General features: G+C 35.6%; 1 protein-coding gene across 1 annotated transcript in view; it reads right to left on the bottom strand.

The window, feature by feature from the left end:
* LOC134839966 (cilia- and flagella-associated protein 54-like) overlaps positions 1-15,724 on the bottom strand; it is a 251,236-nt gene that overhangs the window by 26,655 nt on the left and 208,857 nt on the right. Inside the window, exons 24-29 of the mRNA XM_063855594.1 lie at positions 15,375-15,522; positions 14,892-15,170; positions 14,000-14,237; positions 13,416-13,736; positions 13,008-13,147; positions 10,602-10,681 (exon numbers count right to left, since the gene is read on the bottom strand). Of these exons, the coding sequence (XP_063711664.1) occupies positions 10,602-10,681; positions 13,008-13,147; positions 13,416-13,736; positions 14,000-14,237; positions 14,892-15,170; positions 15,375-15,522 (1,206 nt within the window). The remainder of the gene's footprint in view (positions 1-10,601; positions 10,682-13,007; positions 13,148-13,415; positions 13,737-13,999; positions 14,238-14,891; positions 15,171-15,374; positions 15,523-15,724) is intronic.

Genomic DNA, 15,724 nt, shown 5'->3' with positions numbered 1-15,724 from the left:
AGAAGGACTGAATGTGCAAAAATGACATTAAATTAGCCAAACTGACTATTTGCAGTTTGTCACTGAATTTCTTTCGAATTTTTGAATACTGAATTCTAATTGGCTAATATCGTTTTCGGGCATTCGGTACTTCGGCCACTAGAGTTTCCCTAATTAACTTGATATAGATATCATGCATTGCACACTAACTTTTTCAATACTACAAACGCTCTAAAACATTAGTACAAAATTAGCAGAAATTTTCATGATAAAGAATAATAATACAGAAAGAAATGAGTCTAGTAGACCTTTTCCACTTTTTATCGTGTTTTTCACGATCTTCGCTTCCATTCGTTGTCGAGCTAAAAAAAATCAAAAAAAAACAATAAATGCTCATAAGAGTGACCAGCTTCTTATGAAAATGAAGAGGTCGTTTTGACCAAAACTTTTCGAAAGAAAATTATTTAGAAAACAGAGCCCGAAGCTAATACACGCAAAAATCAAATACTTACACAAAGGTGAAAAGCTTACAACTAGCAATATAACACAACTTGCAATTATCGAGCAATATCGAGCCGCATAAAAATTGAAAAAAACGCAAAAAAATAACAGCCAAAATTTATATACATTTTGATGATTCAACTGAATTTGATGAAAAATTGTTGCACAACACAAGGCCAGCTTTAAACTAGCATTAAAAAAACATAACCGATCGGTAAGTATGCAGACAAAGCGTCGGTACACCCCCGTTGTGCTGAGAAAAATGATTATAAAAAAGTCCAAAAGTTAATTTGGCCATTAATTTGAGTTGATTTGCAACATAATTTTTCCAATATTATAATGATTAGGAGGACCAGTTGCCAGGAACTAAGTCCAAACCAAGTAAGACAAAATATCCAGAAGAACTATCATATGCCAAAAAAAGCTGCCAAAAAACTATCATATTTTCAGTTTTTTTAAACAGCAGAAACGCTTGGTGAGTACTTTAAAAACAATATCTTAAATTAATTAAATCTGATTATACTTGAACAGCAAATGAAAAATACAATAAGCAGAGCAAGAGGAAAGTAGGAAGTTTACTGGAAACAAGTAACGAAATAAAATAAATTTGACAATTTTTTAAAAAAAAACACTGAAAGCAAAATATGAAAATTTTCAAAGGTGTTTTTTATCTGATAGCATGATAAAAATTGAGGGTATAATAAGCTGAAAAGCAACTGAAAAAATTTCAGTTTAAAAAAATGCATCTATTACCTACAATGCAAGCACTAGCTTATGTAGGCAAAACAAGTAAGATGCACATTTGTAATTCTTCCATTTCGAACTTCCTTCTAAATGTACTTTCTATCGAAAAATAGTAACGGGAAAACTGTTGCATCCAGTTGCAACACCCTTGCTTCACGCAAGAGTAAAAAGATATTTTAAAAGATTTGGGAAAAAAAGGAATAAAAATATCTGTTTTGAAATATAAAAACGTTAGCATTCGAATCTCCAACCGGGCATTAATTGGCTTCGGTATCGTTCAACCCTACAAACAATTAGTTTATAAATTCCTACAAACAATAATCAAACCCAGAGTCAACACAGAGACGAAGCTGAGCTTTGCGCCACTTGCGATACAACAAGTAAAAGAATCAAACAGCTTGATCTTAAAAAATTATGAACAATGAAATTGAAGGAGCTAGAAAAACAAACATAGCTAACTGACAGTTGGAAAAGAGAAATGAACGCAAGTAAACAGAAAAAAAACACTGACTTTGTTGAAAAATCTCAACTTTCGAATTTCAAAGTAAAAAATAGATGCCCTTTAAACTTTTTGAAGTTCTAGAACAATTTATGATTGGCGCTTTTTTGGTAAAATTAACCCACCTTGAGAAAATGGATCGATAGGTAAAATTTCTATTCCGCTGGAAATCCAAAAATTAAATTCCACTTTCGAAACTAGAAATCGTTCACGTTTTTTCGCGCGATTTTCACGATTGTATTTGGAGAGTGCTATTTACGTAACTTTCAGCAGATGATTTTCAATTGACCTCAAAAAGTGAATATATACCTAAGTGCTTGCATAAATGCATTAAAGGCACAAGGAAGCTTTAAAATAAAGAAAATATACAAAAACAAAAAAAGCCGAAATAATGCCCGGTCGGAGATTCGAATAGTAGCGTTCGCTAACAGTTTCATGTTTCAAAACAGATATTTTTAATCCTGTTTTTTCCAAATCTTTTCAAATACAAAGGAAGCTTTAAAAGAAAGGACAATACAAATCAAGTAAAAAAATCTTTGAGGGAAAAAATATGAAGTCATTTAATAAGGCCTTCTTGTTCAAATTCGGGTTATTTTTTTTTAGCAAAAGTTGTTAAATTATCGCTTTTGTTTATGTTCAAACAAAAAAACTTCTCACAATACTCTAATGCATTCTGAACTATGACAAAAAGTTATGGCTTTGACGCATCTATCTATGCCATGGCCAACTAGGTACTGAATAAGAGAAAAAAAATGGATATACGCCCTAATTAAAAAGCCTACCCAGAGACGAAGCTGAGCTTTGCGCCACTTGCGATACAACAAGTAAAAGAATCAAACAGCATGAACCTCAAAAATTATGACTCGGAACGATGAAATTGATGGAGCTAGAAAAACAAAACAGCCAATTGACAGTTGGAAAAAAGTAATGAACGCAAGTAAACAGAAAAAAAAATACTGACTTTGTCGAAAAATCTCAACTTTCGAATTTCGAAGTAAAAAAATAGATGCCCTTTAAACTTTTTGAAGTTCTAGAACAATTTATAATTGGCGCTTTTCTGGTAAAATAAACACACCTTGAGAAATTGATTCGAAAGGTAAAATTTCTATTCCGCCTGAAATCCAAAAATTAAATTCAACTTTCGAAACTAGAAATCGTTCACGTTTTTTCGCGCGATTCCACGATCGTATTTGGAGAATGCTATTTACGTAACTTTCAGCAGATGATTTTCAATTGACCTCAAAAAGTGAATATATACCTAAGTGCTTGCATAAATGCATTAAAACGTATGAATGCACATTTTCAGTTTTTTGAGCATTTTAAGGCTTTTTCCCGAAACAAAAAAATCACCAAGACCTATATAAGAGTTTGGACTACGTTCAATACTCTTAAAAAAACTAAGAATTGAAAAAATAAGTTTTTTTCCTGATTAAAATTGTTTAGGTTTTCTACAGTTTCTTTCGGAATTCATTTTGAGCACTCGAAAAAAGAGTGCCAGACTATTATTGGTCAAAAAAATTCACCAAAAATTTGTATGAAACAACATTTAAGGTAAAAAAAGCCGGCAAAAGTTAAGCCGTCAGCCAAAAAGCTGAAAATCAACCAAAATTTTTCAATAAATTTTTTTGGAAAAAACTTCAATCACTAACCGCATAGTGTCCCCAAGTGATACAAATGGCCACATAGTGTCCACAAATGCTATATATGTAGTGAAGACAAAGTATACAAAACTCAAAAACTAAACCGGCAGAGTTTAAGTCGACAACCATATAGCAGAAAACTTGCAATACAGCACAAACAAAGCGGGAAAAACTAGCAGACAGAAATTGATGAGACCAAAGCCGCTACCTCAAAGAAAACGTTTTCAAAATATCGAGAAAAGCTAAATTTACCACTAGATATTTCGTATCTTTCAATAATTAGCCTGAAATAAAGTTCATTTAAACAAATAACATGCCAAACAAGACAACTGAAAGTTTACCTTGCATCTAGCAAAACTTAAAAAGCAGTAGAAAGCCGACAATGCTAATGTGAGCATAACAACCGCATGTGTAATAATTCCCTGCACATTAACGACGAACCAAAATTTTCGAAAATTTTTCAAAAAACCCGGTATGTGACTTGATTACTTCGACTAATGTTATTCAGAAAATAAGAAGACCATTTTCAATGGAACTTTTTTGTTTAATTTACTGAAAAGGAAGTGAGTTTCCGGATAAGCTGAATCTAGTAAAAGAGCGATACGGGATCTAAGTCTATAACAATAAACAGACGGCCGATAGTCTGAAAAAAATCTGATTGTAAAAAAAAAAATCCAGGCCGGATTCAAACCCCTGACTTTTGTCGTCTGAAGCATATGTGTTTTCTCTACGGCAGGTTCGCTGCATGTTTGATTGAATTTGAATTTATTATAAAGCTAGTGGAAATAATTGTAGCCCCTCATTAGAAGTGTTTAAAAAATTAAAATATCCGGCAAGCAAACCAAAAAAACGAGAGGAAGCTCAACAAGCCGACAAAAAATCAATTTAATTCTGAAAACGTTCCCAGCAGTACACATTGCATTAGCAAACAGATTTAGATGTTACAATTGCATCATGATTAAATTGCAACTTCTAAATTGGAGATCTTGTGATTAAATTTTAACGATCCTTTAACTATCAAAAACCATGTAACGATAAAAAAATCCGTCAAAAATTTACAAGATAATATTTTTTGTCTCAATTTTTCCATACTATATCGCGTACAGTGTTTCAGTTTAAAAAAGTTTTCCATCACAAACAAATTTTTTCAGTTTTCTTTCAAACTTCTGTCTCGCCAAAGTTTTCGGCAACATCCTATGCCGACAGACACCTCAAAAATATGTCGAACAAAAAATGTTCAACTCATACATTGTTTAATTCTTTTTAAGAGCAATTGTTTAGACAATGCAAGTCCCGCATTGGCCCTGAAGAAAATTGTTTTAGTAGTTCAGGTGGGCGAACGGTCGTGAAATATCACAACAGTGAGAACTTTTACGGGATGATAGGGTTGAATACATGGGGGAGGTTGCATTTCCATAAGCGACAATTCTTCGGAAATCAATTTTCCAGAATAAAATAAAATTTCATTCGAAATCAATTGATTCAGAAGTGCACAGCAACTCAACAGCGCACGAGAACTTGATATGGAATTTTTGGATTATTAAACTATTGAATCAGATTAAATTGGCGAACTGCCGCCAAACCAAATTCAGTGAAAGCAGCATTTCAAAGCCTTGCTATTTGCATGGTACAACACACCTCTATCTAAGATATTGCGTTGCAACTTCAAAAGTTGGATTCAATGGATTCGATCTGTTACCAAGGTTGCTCAGCTCAGATGAAGTCACATGATCACCACTGAACAAATATGTCGAAAGAGCCCAGATTATTTGCAAAATGATGTCAGAGCAAATTCAGCCACATTCAGATTTTTAGATACCAATTTCTGTCGAAAGAACCTAAAGGATCGAGTACTCAGTTAATTCATATTGTTGTCAATGCCGATTTTTGATATATCACGATAAAATTGTCATTCAACAAAACTTCAGGACAATTTAACTGCGTCCGATCAAATTTTGTAACTTCAATCCCGTTCTGTTTTTAATTTCTCTATCAGAAATGGATAAACAATTATCGAAAGCTTTCGAGTGCAGCATTTGTCTCGAGGTGTTCGAGAACACTTGCATGTTACCATGCGGCCATTCGTACTGTGGGCCCCCAAGAACATGTCTGTCCCGCCTGTTCACCCTCAGAAACCCACCCGAATGCGCCGTCTGCAAGCAGGTTGTTTCAGTCGACATCTCAAACAATGAAACATTGACTCGAAATTTCGATCTCGGCTCAGCAATTCAGGTTCGTTAAAAATGAAAGTGTATAAAAAGAACAATCGACAACAAATTGAAAATAAAAAATCAAAAAAAAAAATTTATTCAGTTGAGACTGAACTGAAAATTTAAATCAATTTGACCAAAAGAATAATGACGAGTATCAGCAGTGACCCAATTTAGAGAAAGTTAGAATTATAATAATTGATTACGTCTTATTATCTCAATTTTTTAAACGGAAATACGTTAGTTTTAAGTTTGTTTTTTGAAGAAAAAAAATTGGATTTAAGGCTATTCAAGCACATGGATCAGGAGCGCAACATTGCCGCAAGGATGAAATTGATTACAAAAGCTTATGTGTTCATCACAACAAGCCGAAGGAGTACATTTGCCTAAGATGCGACCATGAAAACTTCATCTGTCGCGTCTGCTGGAGAAACGATCACCGGGAATCAACCAATCACGAAGTAGTCCATCTCTCTATGATTTTGGATGAATACAATGAGACCAAAGGCCTCTCTCTTTTCCAATATAATCTAACAAAAAAAATAATGTTCGTCCCAATAGAATGCAAAAAAGAATTTTGCAAATAAAAGCTGAAGAGCTCTCGTATATAGGTCCTTTCCGTCGTAGATAAATTGATTCAGTTGTTTTTTTTCTGCATTCTTTCAATGCATACAATTTGTCGAAAAGTGAAACTCAAAAGGTAGCCAAAAACGCAGACATTTTCATGATATCAATCATAAATGCCTCAACTTTGGAAACATAAATACAATGACTGAACTTTTGATTTTCAGGAAGAACAAGATTGCTCGTATCAGGGCAATGCCCTCAATATTACGACTCCCCTTTACTTTGTTTCGGATATTATTAGGCTAAAATCTTTAGTCTGCATGAAAGAGACAAAGTGTTATAAATTGAGACTTGTAGGGAGTTAATAGGACCAATCAGCTTGCCTCAATTCAGTTTGCAATTGTTGTCAATGCGGAACAAATTAGCGCGCTCGAATATTTCGCGCTTACGCAATGAGCATCATTGATAAATTATTTCAAAAATTGCTTAAATTAGTCAACAGTTAGGCCAAATTGGCAATTTTTAAACTCGGAATTTACCAAAATTCATCGCAGTTGAAATATCATTTTACAATTGCGCTCAGTAAAACATCATCTTGATTGGTGCATTTATAATTTACAATGAAAACGAGTATTTCGTTCGCCAATATTGATTGGCCTGAATCAGAAAAAAAACCCCGAGCATAAATATTCCGATACTTTCTTCGAAAAACAAAAAATATAAATCGAGAGTTATGATTGACATTTTTTGGCAGGGGCAAAAATATCAAAAAATCACAAACGTAGCACGGCAAGCTAGCCGACAGAAAATGAGACATACTTCTAACTTATTGATGTTAATCCGGCTTCCTGTGCATAAAAAGGCTATTTTCTGACCTGGTGTTTCTCCAACAAGGAAAGCTAATAGATCCCCACTGCAAAAACTAAAACAAATTTTTGATTTGAGAAGAAAATCAGAAGAAACAATGATAGCGGTTGTTCTTCGAGCAGCACAGGAAATGCCGACCACGACAAAAAGCTGTTTATTTCCAAATTACATCGTTTTTGTTCGTGGTGTGATAAGATGACTTGAAAGAAAGCCTAGAAGTTCAATAACTATAGTAAATTAGGTGGTCTTAAACAACAGATTTCCTCATAAAGTGAACAAGACTGCTCGTATCAGGGCGAAGCCCTGAATGTTCCGACTGCCTTTTAAGGTTTATGGAGCAGTAATAACATTAAAAAATTAAATAAAAGAAAAAATAAAATGAAAATTTTTTTTTCCAAAATTTGAAATTTTTTATGAAAATCATCGCCCCACACGCCATACAAAGTACAAAAGGATAGATTTTGCTCCTTGTAACCAACCAATTATGGCGAATAAGCTTCTTTTAACGATTTCTAAGACGGATTAACTCTCGCTTACGCGTTAATAGCGCGTTAATAACGCGTTAATAGCGCGAAATATATCGCGCGTTAATTGTCCCAAATTGGCCAAAATGGCAAACTTTAGACCCCCGTAACTTTACAAAAAATAATCACAGGTGAAATATCTTTTCAAATTTGAGCTCAGGACAACAATACTTTTCGAATGATAAAAAAAATCCCGTCAAAAATGGCTAGTTAAAAAGTCGAAATTTGTCTGAAGAAAAAAAAACCCGACCCGAGCACAAATATTCCGTTACTTTCGTATCGAAAGTCGGAACAATAAACAAATTTAATTCGGAAATGTTTTCAAATTATTTGCCAGAAACTTTTTTGAGAAAAAACTTATTCTCAAGAAAGCGCTATAAAATGTCTGAAACTTATTCTACTGGAGTAAAACTTCGTTTTTACGGCTGAACTTTAATTATAAGTTTACTATTATGAGCCTATTATAAGCTTGCGCGTTCATTTTATTCGCTCGAAATTTTACAAATCGAAAAATTCAAAAATATATCACTCGACCCTTTCCCAAGATTATTTTTGGCACCTGACTGTGCGTGGAATAGATGTTCCTCACCATTTCAGTGGCTGGAACAATAAATGAAAAATCACTTCCTCATAAAAAACAATTCTTGCTTCTAGGGACTACCGATAATATGTTGCATGCAAATTGGTTGCTTATGCATTCGTTTAACATTTTTTCGTAAATTGATTGCAAAGGGTTGAGAAATTGGAAAAGAGGCAACAACAGAACAAGTAAAAAAATACAAGGAGTCGGTTGAAAAAATATCCACAGCTATTAAAGACGGCGAACATGAGATGAGCCAAGTTTTGAAAGTTGTCGAGGAAGGTCAAAACAAATTGGAAAAAATCAGCGAGGCAAATTCGGGCGACGAAATTCGATTGTCGACTGAGGAAGTATTCGACCAATTGACAGCACAAGTTAAATCTCTGAAAATGATTCGCGATGGTTTAATTCAGAACATAAAATGTTCATTTGATGACGCTGAACATTGTCTGAAGTCATCAATCGACTGCATGAGAGAGCTAACTTTGAACCCGTCTGTCGAACTCGATAGAAATTTGGCAGGAAATTACAAATCTGTAAAAATAACGAAGCAAAAGTATCTGAAAGTCTTTAGCAGTTTCAGTACTGCAAAAAGGTAGTTATAGATTCAAAAGGAAATGTTGTTTGTTTCGGTGAAACAGAAGAGCAACAAACTTCACTGGCTAGGTTCAAATTAGATGGAAATGATTTAGTAGCACAAGGAAAAAACTATAACTGGAACACACGCAAAGATGGCACAACACTGATCGATATTTGCATGGTGTTTGAGTACATTTATCAATTTTGCCAGATGCCTAGAAAATTACACAAACCTAAGACTGGGGACCGGCCTACTAGCATGCGTGTCGCTTAACATGCGGCTGTTAGCGCAACTAGAACCGAGTTTGTTTAATCACATTTTAAAGTATTACTTTAATTGCGCATGCTAAGCGGCACGCATGCAAGACGCTACGCCCCCTAAAAATAATGCAGACTAGTTCCATGATAAACTAATTAAAATAAACTTTATGAAAATTGCAGTCTTTTGGAAGGAATTAACTGAAATCATTTCAAAAAACCAGTTTGAAGTGAACAAAATGATGCAACCAAACAACATTGATGAAAAAATCTTCACTCGATGTGTGCAGTATGTTTGATGAGGGAGACGTGAACAAATGAATAGAATGAATGTTTTCAGGTCTGAGGTTCGATCCGCGCACTAGCGGAGAAATGTTTTCGCAAAAGTTCCGTCATTCTAATTCATTCAAGTATTAGCGAAGGGTGAACAATGTCAACACTCAGGGGCGGATCTAGGATTTTCTCGAGGGGGGGGGGCGGATTTTCAAAAAACTTTCCAAAATTTTGACGACCTTTTTTTTTTTTTTTTAGGTCGACCAAATTGATTTTTCGAGCCCTCCCAAAGCACTGTTTTGCCCCTATTTTGGCAAAATTTTGTGCGCCGCAGGCACATTTTTGAAAAAACAGTCAAAAAAACCGTTTTTGGGCACTTTTTGAAAAGTTTTGACAAAAAAATAGCGTTTTTTTTTGGCGCGCGCTCCCCCTCAAAGTTAGTATATATTGGCGCCAAAGGCGCCTTTAGAAAAATTTTAGGGTCGGTCGGCCAAAAATGGATTTCTGAAAAAGTATCAAAGGGGGGGACCCTTTGGGTCGGCAGGGGTTCGAATCCCTGAGGGGGGGGGGGGGCGTCCGCGCCCCCCCCCCCCCTAAATCCGCCCCTGTCAACACTTATGCAAAAATGTGGTGCAAAATCAAAACAGTTTTGGACTTTCCTTCTTTTGGTGATTTTTAGTTGATCAGTAGACCTGCTAAAAATAATGAGCAGATGATCTAGCGATGATTATTAAGCATCTTCTCTGGTTAATTATTTCATTTTTGTAACAGCTCCAGTTTGTGCCTGAGTGAAAATGAGTGTGCAAAAACCAGCCGAAGTATAAACTAGCCGAATGAAAAAACGTCGGAACATTAGGACACACATCGAATTCTGAATTATTCTTCTGTTATATAATTAGTACGATAATATTACAACTATAATATGTAACATCCCAAATTTTGGCTAGTTTATACTCCAGATGGTGTATATTACGGCGTGCTTATGTACCACCTGAAAACGTATGGTCGACTATCAAATGAAAAAAGTAATCGTCAGATGGGTAAAAAACTAATTAGCAAATTGGTAAACTGAATTTTCGGATGATCAGAGCCTACATACGATAGGAAACTCGAAGGACCAAAATTGTCTAATCAGAATCTTTTGTTGTTCAACATAACATTTTTAATAATTTTTTAGTGATTCTAAAGCAAAAAAGAAATAAAATTACGGCTTGGCATCCCATTTGCACAAAACCAATTGAACTGATATCCCTACCGTATTAACAATTACATCGATTATATCACTGGAAAGAATAGTGTTGAATGTTTCAACAAATTAAACTCCCATTGGAAGACAGGGTAGGCCGCATTACACTCATCTTCCTCCAACCAATTTCTTACCTGGTGAGCCACGAGAATGCATCGTCACACCAGTCCAATGCCTCGGTAGCCTTGCCTTCGGAAATACTTTTGGACACCACCTAGAAGAAAACATTAATTAGACAGAAGCGATGCTGAGCTTCGCACCACTTGCGATACAAAACAAACATTGCCAATAGACAGCTAGAAAAAGTCAATGAACGCTACTAAAAAGAAAAAAATACTGATTTAATTTTTCAATTTACTATTTCGAATTTCCAAAAAAATCGATGGCCTTAAAAATTCATTGAATTTCTAAAACAATTTATGACTTTTTTGATTGAATTAACCCAAATTGAGAAAACTGAATCAATCGATAAAATTTTCTGTAGCAGGGAAATCTGATAATTAATTTCCATTTTCAAAATTAGAAGTCGATCCTGTTTTTCGCGAACTTTACAATTTCCCTGTTTGATAATGGAGTTTGCCTTCCTTTTAACAAAAAAATGAACTTAACTTAAAAAACTATTTTAAGTCAAACCTCGAAAAAAAAATTGGACCTGAACAAATTTTAACTTTTCCTAAAAAAAATTATCACGAGCTAAAAAAGAGTCTGAATTACGTTCAACTACACTAAATTTGCATGTAAAAAAAATTAAAAATCATAAATCACATTCTATATAAAGTATGCATTTTATAAAATTGAGTTATTTATTGAGTTAGAAATTTTCTCAAATCGAGTTTTTTTTATTGTTATATTGTTTGATACAAATAGGTTTTTTGGTTCATTTGATAAGCTAAGAATGCATCAACTGTGTTAACTTATAGCTAAACGAATGGGAAAGCACATGCAATCAAAAAGCCATAAAAGTGCCACCAAAAGTGGCACCTATTGCACTACAACCACTAAAACAGGCTAGTGTAATAATCAGGCAAATAAGAAAAACGATTAAGATTTGAAAAAAAAAATGTTAAATGGAAAAATTCAAGTTCCCGAATAGAAGACACATGCTCTCACAAGTGTAATAAGACTTAAAACGGAGCTTTGAATTACTTGCAAAGCAGAACAAAAAACCATAAGCCAGAATTGGAAAAAGCATTGATGAGAAGAGAATCAAAACTGACTAGTTTTTTTTAAAGAAAACTGCAACTTTGCAACTTTGAAATTTCTAAGTAGAAAAATAGAAAAACCTTAATGCTCTTTGACTTTCAAAATGAACGAATTTACTATTGAAACTTTTTTGATAAAATTAACTAGAGCAATGAGAAAAATTTTAATTCCGCAGCGAAATCTGAAAGTCATTTCAACTTTCGAAACAAGAAGTCGATCACGTTTTTCGTGACCTTAACACTTTGGTAATTGAAGAGCACAATTTACCTAACTTTTAGCAGATGAAATTGAATTGTAATCAAATAGTACAAATATACCTAGAATCATTCAGAGATGCATTTCTCAGCATAAAAGCATTTCTGTAAAAGAAAAGAGCATTTAAAGAGTTTTCTTGACAAAAAAAACGTTAAAAAATTATAAGAGCCTATATGAAAATTTGAAATACGTTCATCGACTCTCAAAAACATAGACAATAGATAATTGGAAAAGAGTCAAGGAACGCAAAGACCTTCAGCCAAATGAACGCATCACCCGCAATACCAAATAAAATTAAAACTGCAAGCTGGTAGACAAAAATTGAGACGAATACCACACAAGTTCAATTTTAAGGAATAGAGACTAAGAAACAAATCTCCAGCTTTAAATCTGCTTTCAGAAAATTTTATTGAGCGGCAACAAAGTCAAAAATTTCTGGGTAGATGCCAATTGAATCAAAAACAAAAACTGTTGTCATGGAAAACTTTGAAATAATAAAGTTTTTAAGCCGTCTCCACTTCTGAAAGGATATAAAAATAAACATATTTTCTACCAAACAACGCAACAGTATGTGACTCAGCCGATAGAACTTAAGCCAAAACCAGTCAAACCAAATAAACCTTTTAAGCAAGAAACTAATAGAGAAATTATACATCAGGGCTAGGTAAAATAAAAATTACAGAAATTAAACAAATCGATTTTCAATTACAGTGGAAGTTGCTTAAATAATAAAAAAAAAACAATTCTGCATTGTGGCAACTAAACCGACAAAAATAAGCAGACGGACAAACGATAAGCCGACAATGTTTTTTTTCCGAACGGGATATTTTTCGAGTTTGGAAAAGAAGCAGCTCCTGGCCGGATTTAAACTCAAAACCTTTTCTGCATTGTTCTACCGCTGGGCCAAGAGTGCCAAACGAGACACGTGGAATTTGAATTTATAATTAGGAAAGCATTCGAAAGGATTCAATGATTGTGTTAGACCACTTGTTTGATTGGAAAAAGTCATTAAGCTGATTTGACTTCACTTGCTAAAAATTGCATGCGTAATGAAAATGAGACGCAAAAATCAAATTGCGAACCTGAACAAGAAACTGAAGGAAGGCAGGCTTCTTTTTGAACTTGCTGATTTCCTTGTAGGCGGCCTTGGCGGGGAGACTGGCCACGTATGCGTGCAATACTATCGGATCCTCAGTTCCGTACAATTCGTCGGATGGTTGGACTAGAAAACAAATTGAGTTTTACCTTTTTTCTCTAATCAATCGAAGAAAAGCATGTATCTAATTATTTTTGATTGATTTAAACTGCATCCACGATTTGATTCAATTAATAGATTCTGATATTATTTGATGAGCATGTTATTATTGATGCCTATTGAGTAAATTGGACTTAAGATACCAGAAAAAAATCTATGTATTTCTCATCTCGTAATTAAATGGGCGGCAATAACGGGCAGGACCAAATTTTTTTAGATAGCAACTGTGACTCACTATTTCTAGACAGTCTCAGCATGTTCGCCTGAAGTGCCCTCAACTCATCGCTCTGGTCCGCATCCCTTTTCTTCCCCCTCCCCCCTCCTGGCTGCTTGGTCACCTCCAGCGCCTTCCGAGGAGCCGCCACACCTCCGATCGTCACATTTCTGGCCGGATCCTTCTCGCGGAGAGTGCCAGCGACACTGCCTTTGTCGGTGTTGTCGTCTCCACCTCCTGTTCCTCCCGCGGCTCCGGAGGCTTCACCACCCGCTGCTCCACTTTGAGCCGCGGCTGCGGGATCTCCAGCCTGGCTCCGTTCTTCGTCTAAGTTGTCGCCTTCTATTTTCGAACCATAAGTTTGCATTAATCTATATGCTCATTATTCTTAAATTTTCCAAAAATGTCTAGAATTTAATATTTTACAGTGATTTGATGAAATGCAGCCAACAGGCAGTTGAAAAAGTGTGAAAAAACTCAAGGTAACTGAGAAAAATGATTTTTTGTTCTCCGTTTCCTCGAGTTTGTTGACACTTTTCCAACCTTTACGCTTGACACTTTTTTGATAAAACTGTTCCAAAGCTGGTATTTATCTTGAAAGCTACCTTCTTTCCCCTCGGCTCCCAGCTGGTCCTGATCCTGGTCCTCGCCATCAGCCTCGTCGCGATGGGATCCTCCGCCTCCGTTCGCACTACCAGCCCCCGCACCCCCTGCGCCGCCTCCGGATCGGGGGGACTCAGCCTGGTGAATCTGAGCGGCTGTTTTCTCCACATTCGTGAGGAGTTTCCTTCCCGTTGAATTTATCTCACGCGCGAGAGGTTTCTGCTTCCAAATTCGCAACAGCTGAAATTGTTCACAATCTAGTGCATCATAAGCTAATTACGTTTCAGATGACACAATTCCCAAATTAAATATTTTAATACCGTGCGATTTGGGAAAATTCCACTTCATGCTGTTTAATAATCATACCATTTGAGAAGTCACAAAAGTAAGGAGAATGCGCAGGTTACGATACCAATAAATTGTATAAACAAGCACAAAAGTTTGCCACCACAATGCCTCTAGTTTCAAATACAAATGATATCAATGTTTTAGAGGCTTTTGTCCATGGATAACAAAAGATGCCTACTCAAAATGTCGTCAAATTATAGAATCTTAACCTAAAGACAAAAAATTTTGGCCATTGAAGCAAATTTCACCCAACGTCGCGTTGGATTCCACAATGCTTTAAGAATTCGGCTTACGTTTTTCGAGTCTTTAAAAAAAGGGACCACAAACCCTAGTGGTAGCACGTAGCATCATTTATAGGAAAACCCACACAAAAAGGAAATTTTTCTAGATTTTTCAGGAAGAAAGTTGAATTTGACATCAGAACAAAAAAAGACAAAACACACTAATTGAAATTTTCGAAATCGAGCGAATTTTAAAAAAAATGTAGAGTGAAAAATGTTTTGAATTCAAATCTCTTCATTCGTGATAATGGCCTTGAGAACTCACCCTTGCGGTATGAAAAGTGATACAGGCTATCATGTGAGAAATACAGTCTGTGATCGACTGCTGTTTCCGAATTCGAAGGTTGGCTGGCAGTTCCGTCAACACAGCGTGGATGCGGAGTAGTATCTGGGCAACTGGCACGGACGGTAGTTTGTTCTGGATCATGGGCACTATGAGGCCATAGGAGAGAACTATGGCCTGGAATGCGAGAGGGGCGTCATTGAGCATGCCAGATAGTTCTATAGCGACCAGCAGTTTCTCACATTCTCGCAATCTCTTCACCTAAAAAATCGAATAATTTTCAAGAAAATCAAAAGAGTTGGAAGTGAAAAATGGAAAATAAGACAAGAATAACCGATTGCTTTATCACAGAATGTTCCAGTCACCGTTTTCTTTGCAAAAAAGGGGTTTTTAAGGAGTATAATGGAAAATTTTTACTTGGTCGATTAGGGGGGGGGGGGGATAATATTATCAAGCAGGACAAACTTGTTGGTTGTATGGCGGTCCCCTGTCACAGATGGTGTTGGAGTAGAGTGTACCATCTCGAATTGCCACGTCCACACTCGTGAACAGGTTGATAAGGAACAGACGCTGGAACACAGGCGAAGACCTGTTCACTGTGCCGATATCCACCCTAAAACATAAAGATACGCACCCTAACTCTTTGAGTTAGGACCGATGGGTATAACTCATAGAGTAATTTCGGATAGGGTACACCGTCTGCTCGTCACGCTATCTTATTTTCGGCCGGATAGATTCGTGCAACTTCTTAGTCTAATACCGATCCTAATCTTACTCTTATACTATCTAGTCTCAGGTTGTTTAACTAGTCTCTG

Source organism: Symsagittifera roscoffensis, chromosome 2 (genome assembly GCF_963678635.1).
Source record: "Symsagittifera roscoffensis chromosome 2, txSymRosc1.1, whole genome shotgun sequence".
Classification (NCBI taxonomy): domain Eukaryota; kingdom Metazoa; phylum Xenacoelomorpha; order Acoela; family Convolutidae; genus Symsagittifera; species Symsagittifera roscoffensis.
The sequence above is the reverse complement of the archived record's forward strand: the minus strand, read 5'-3'. Positions and strand labels throughout refer to the sequence as shown.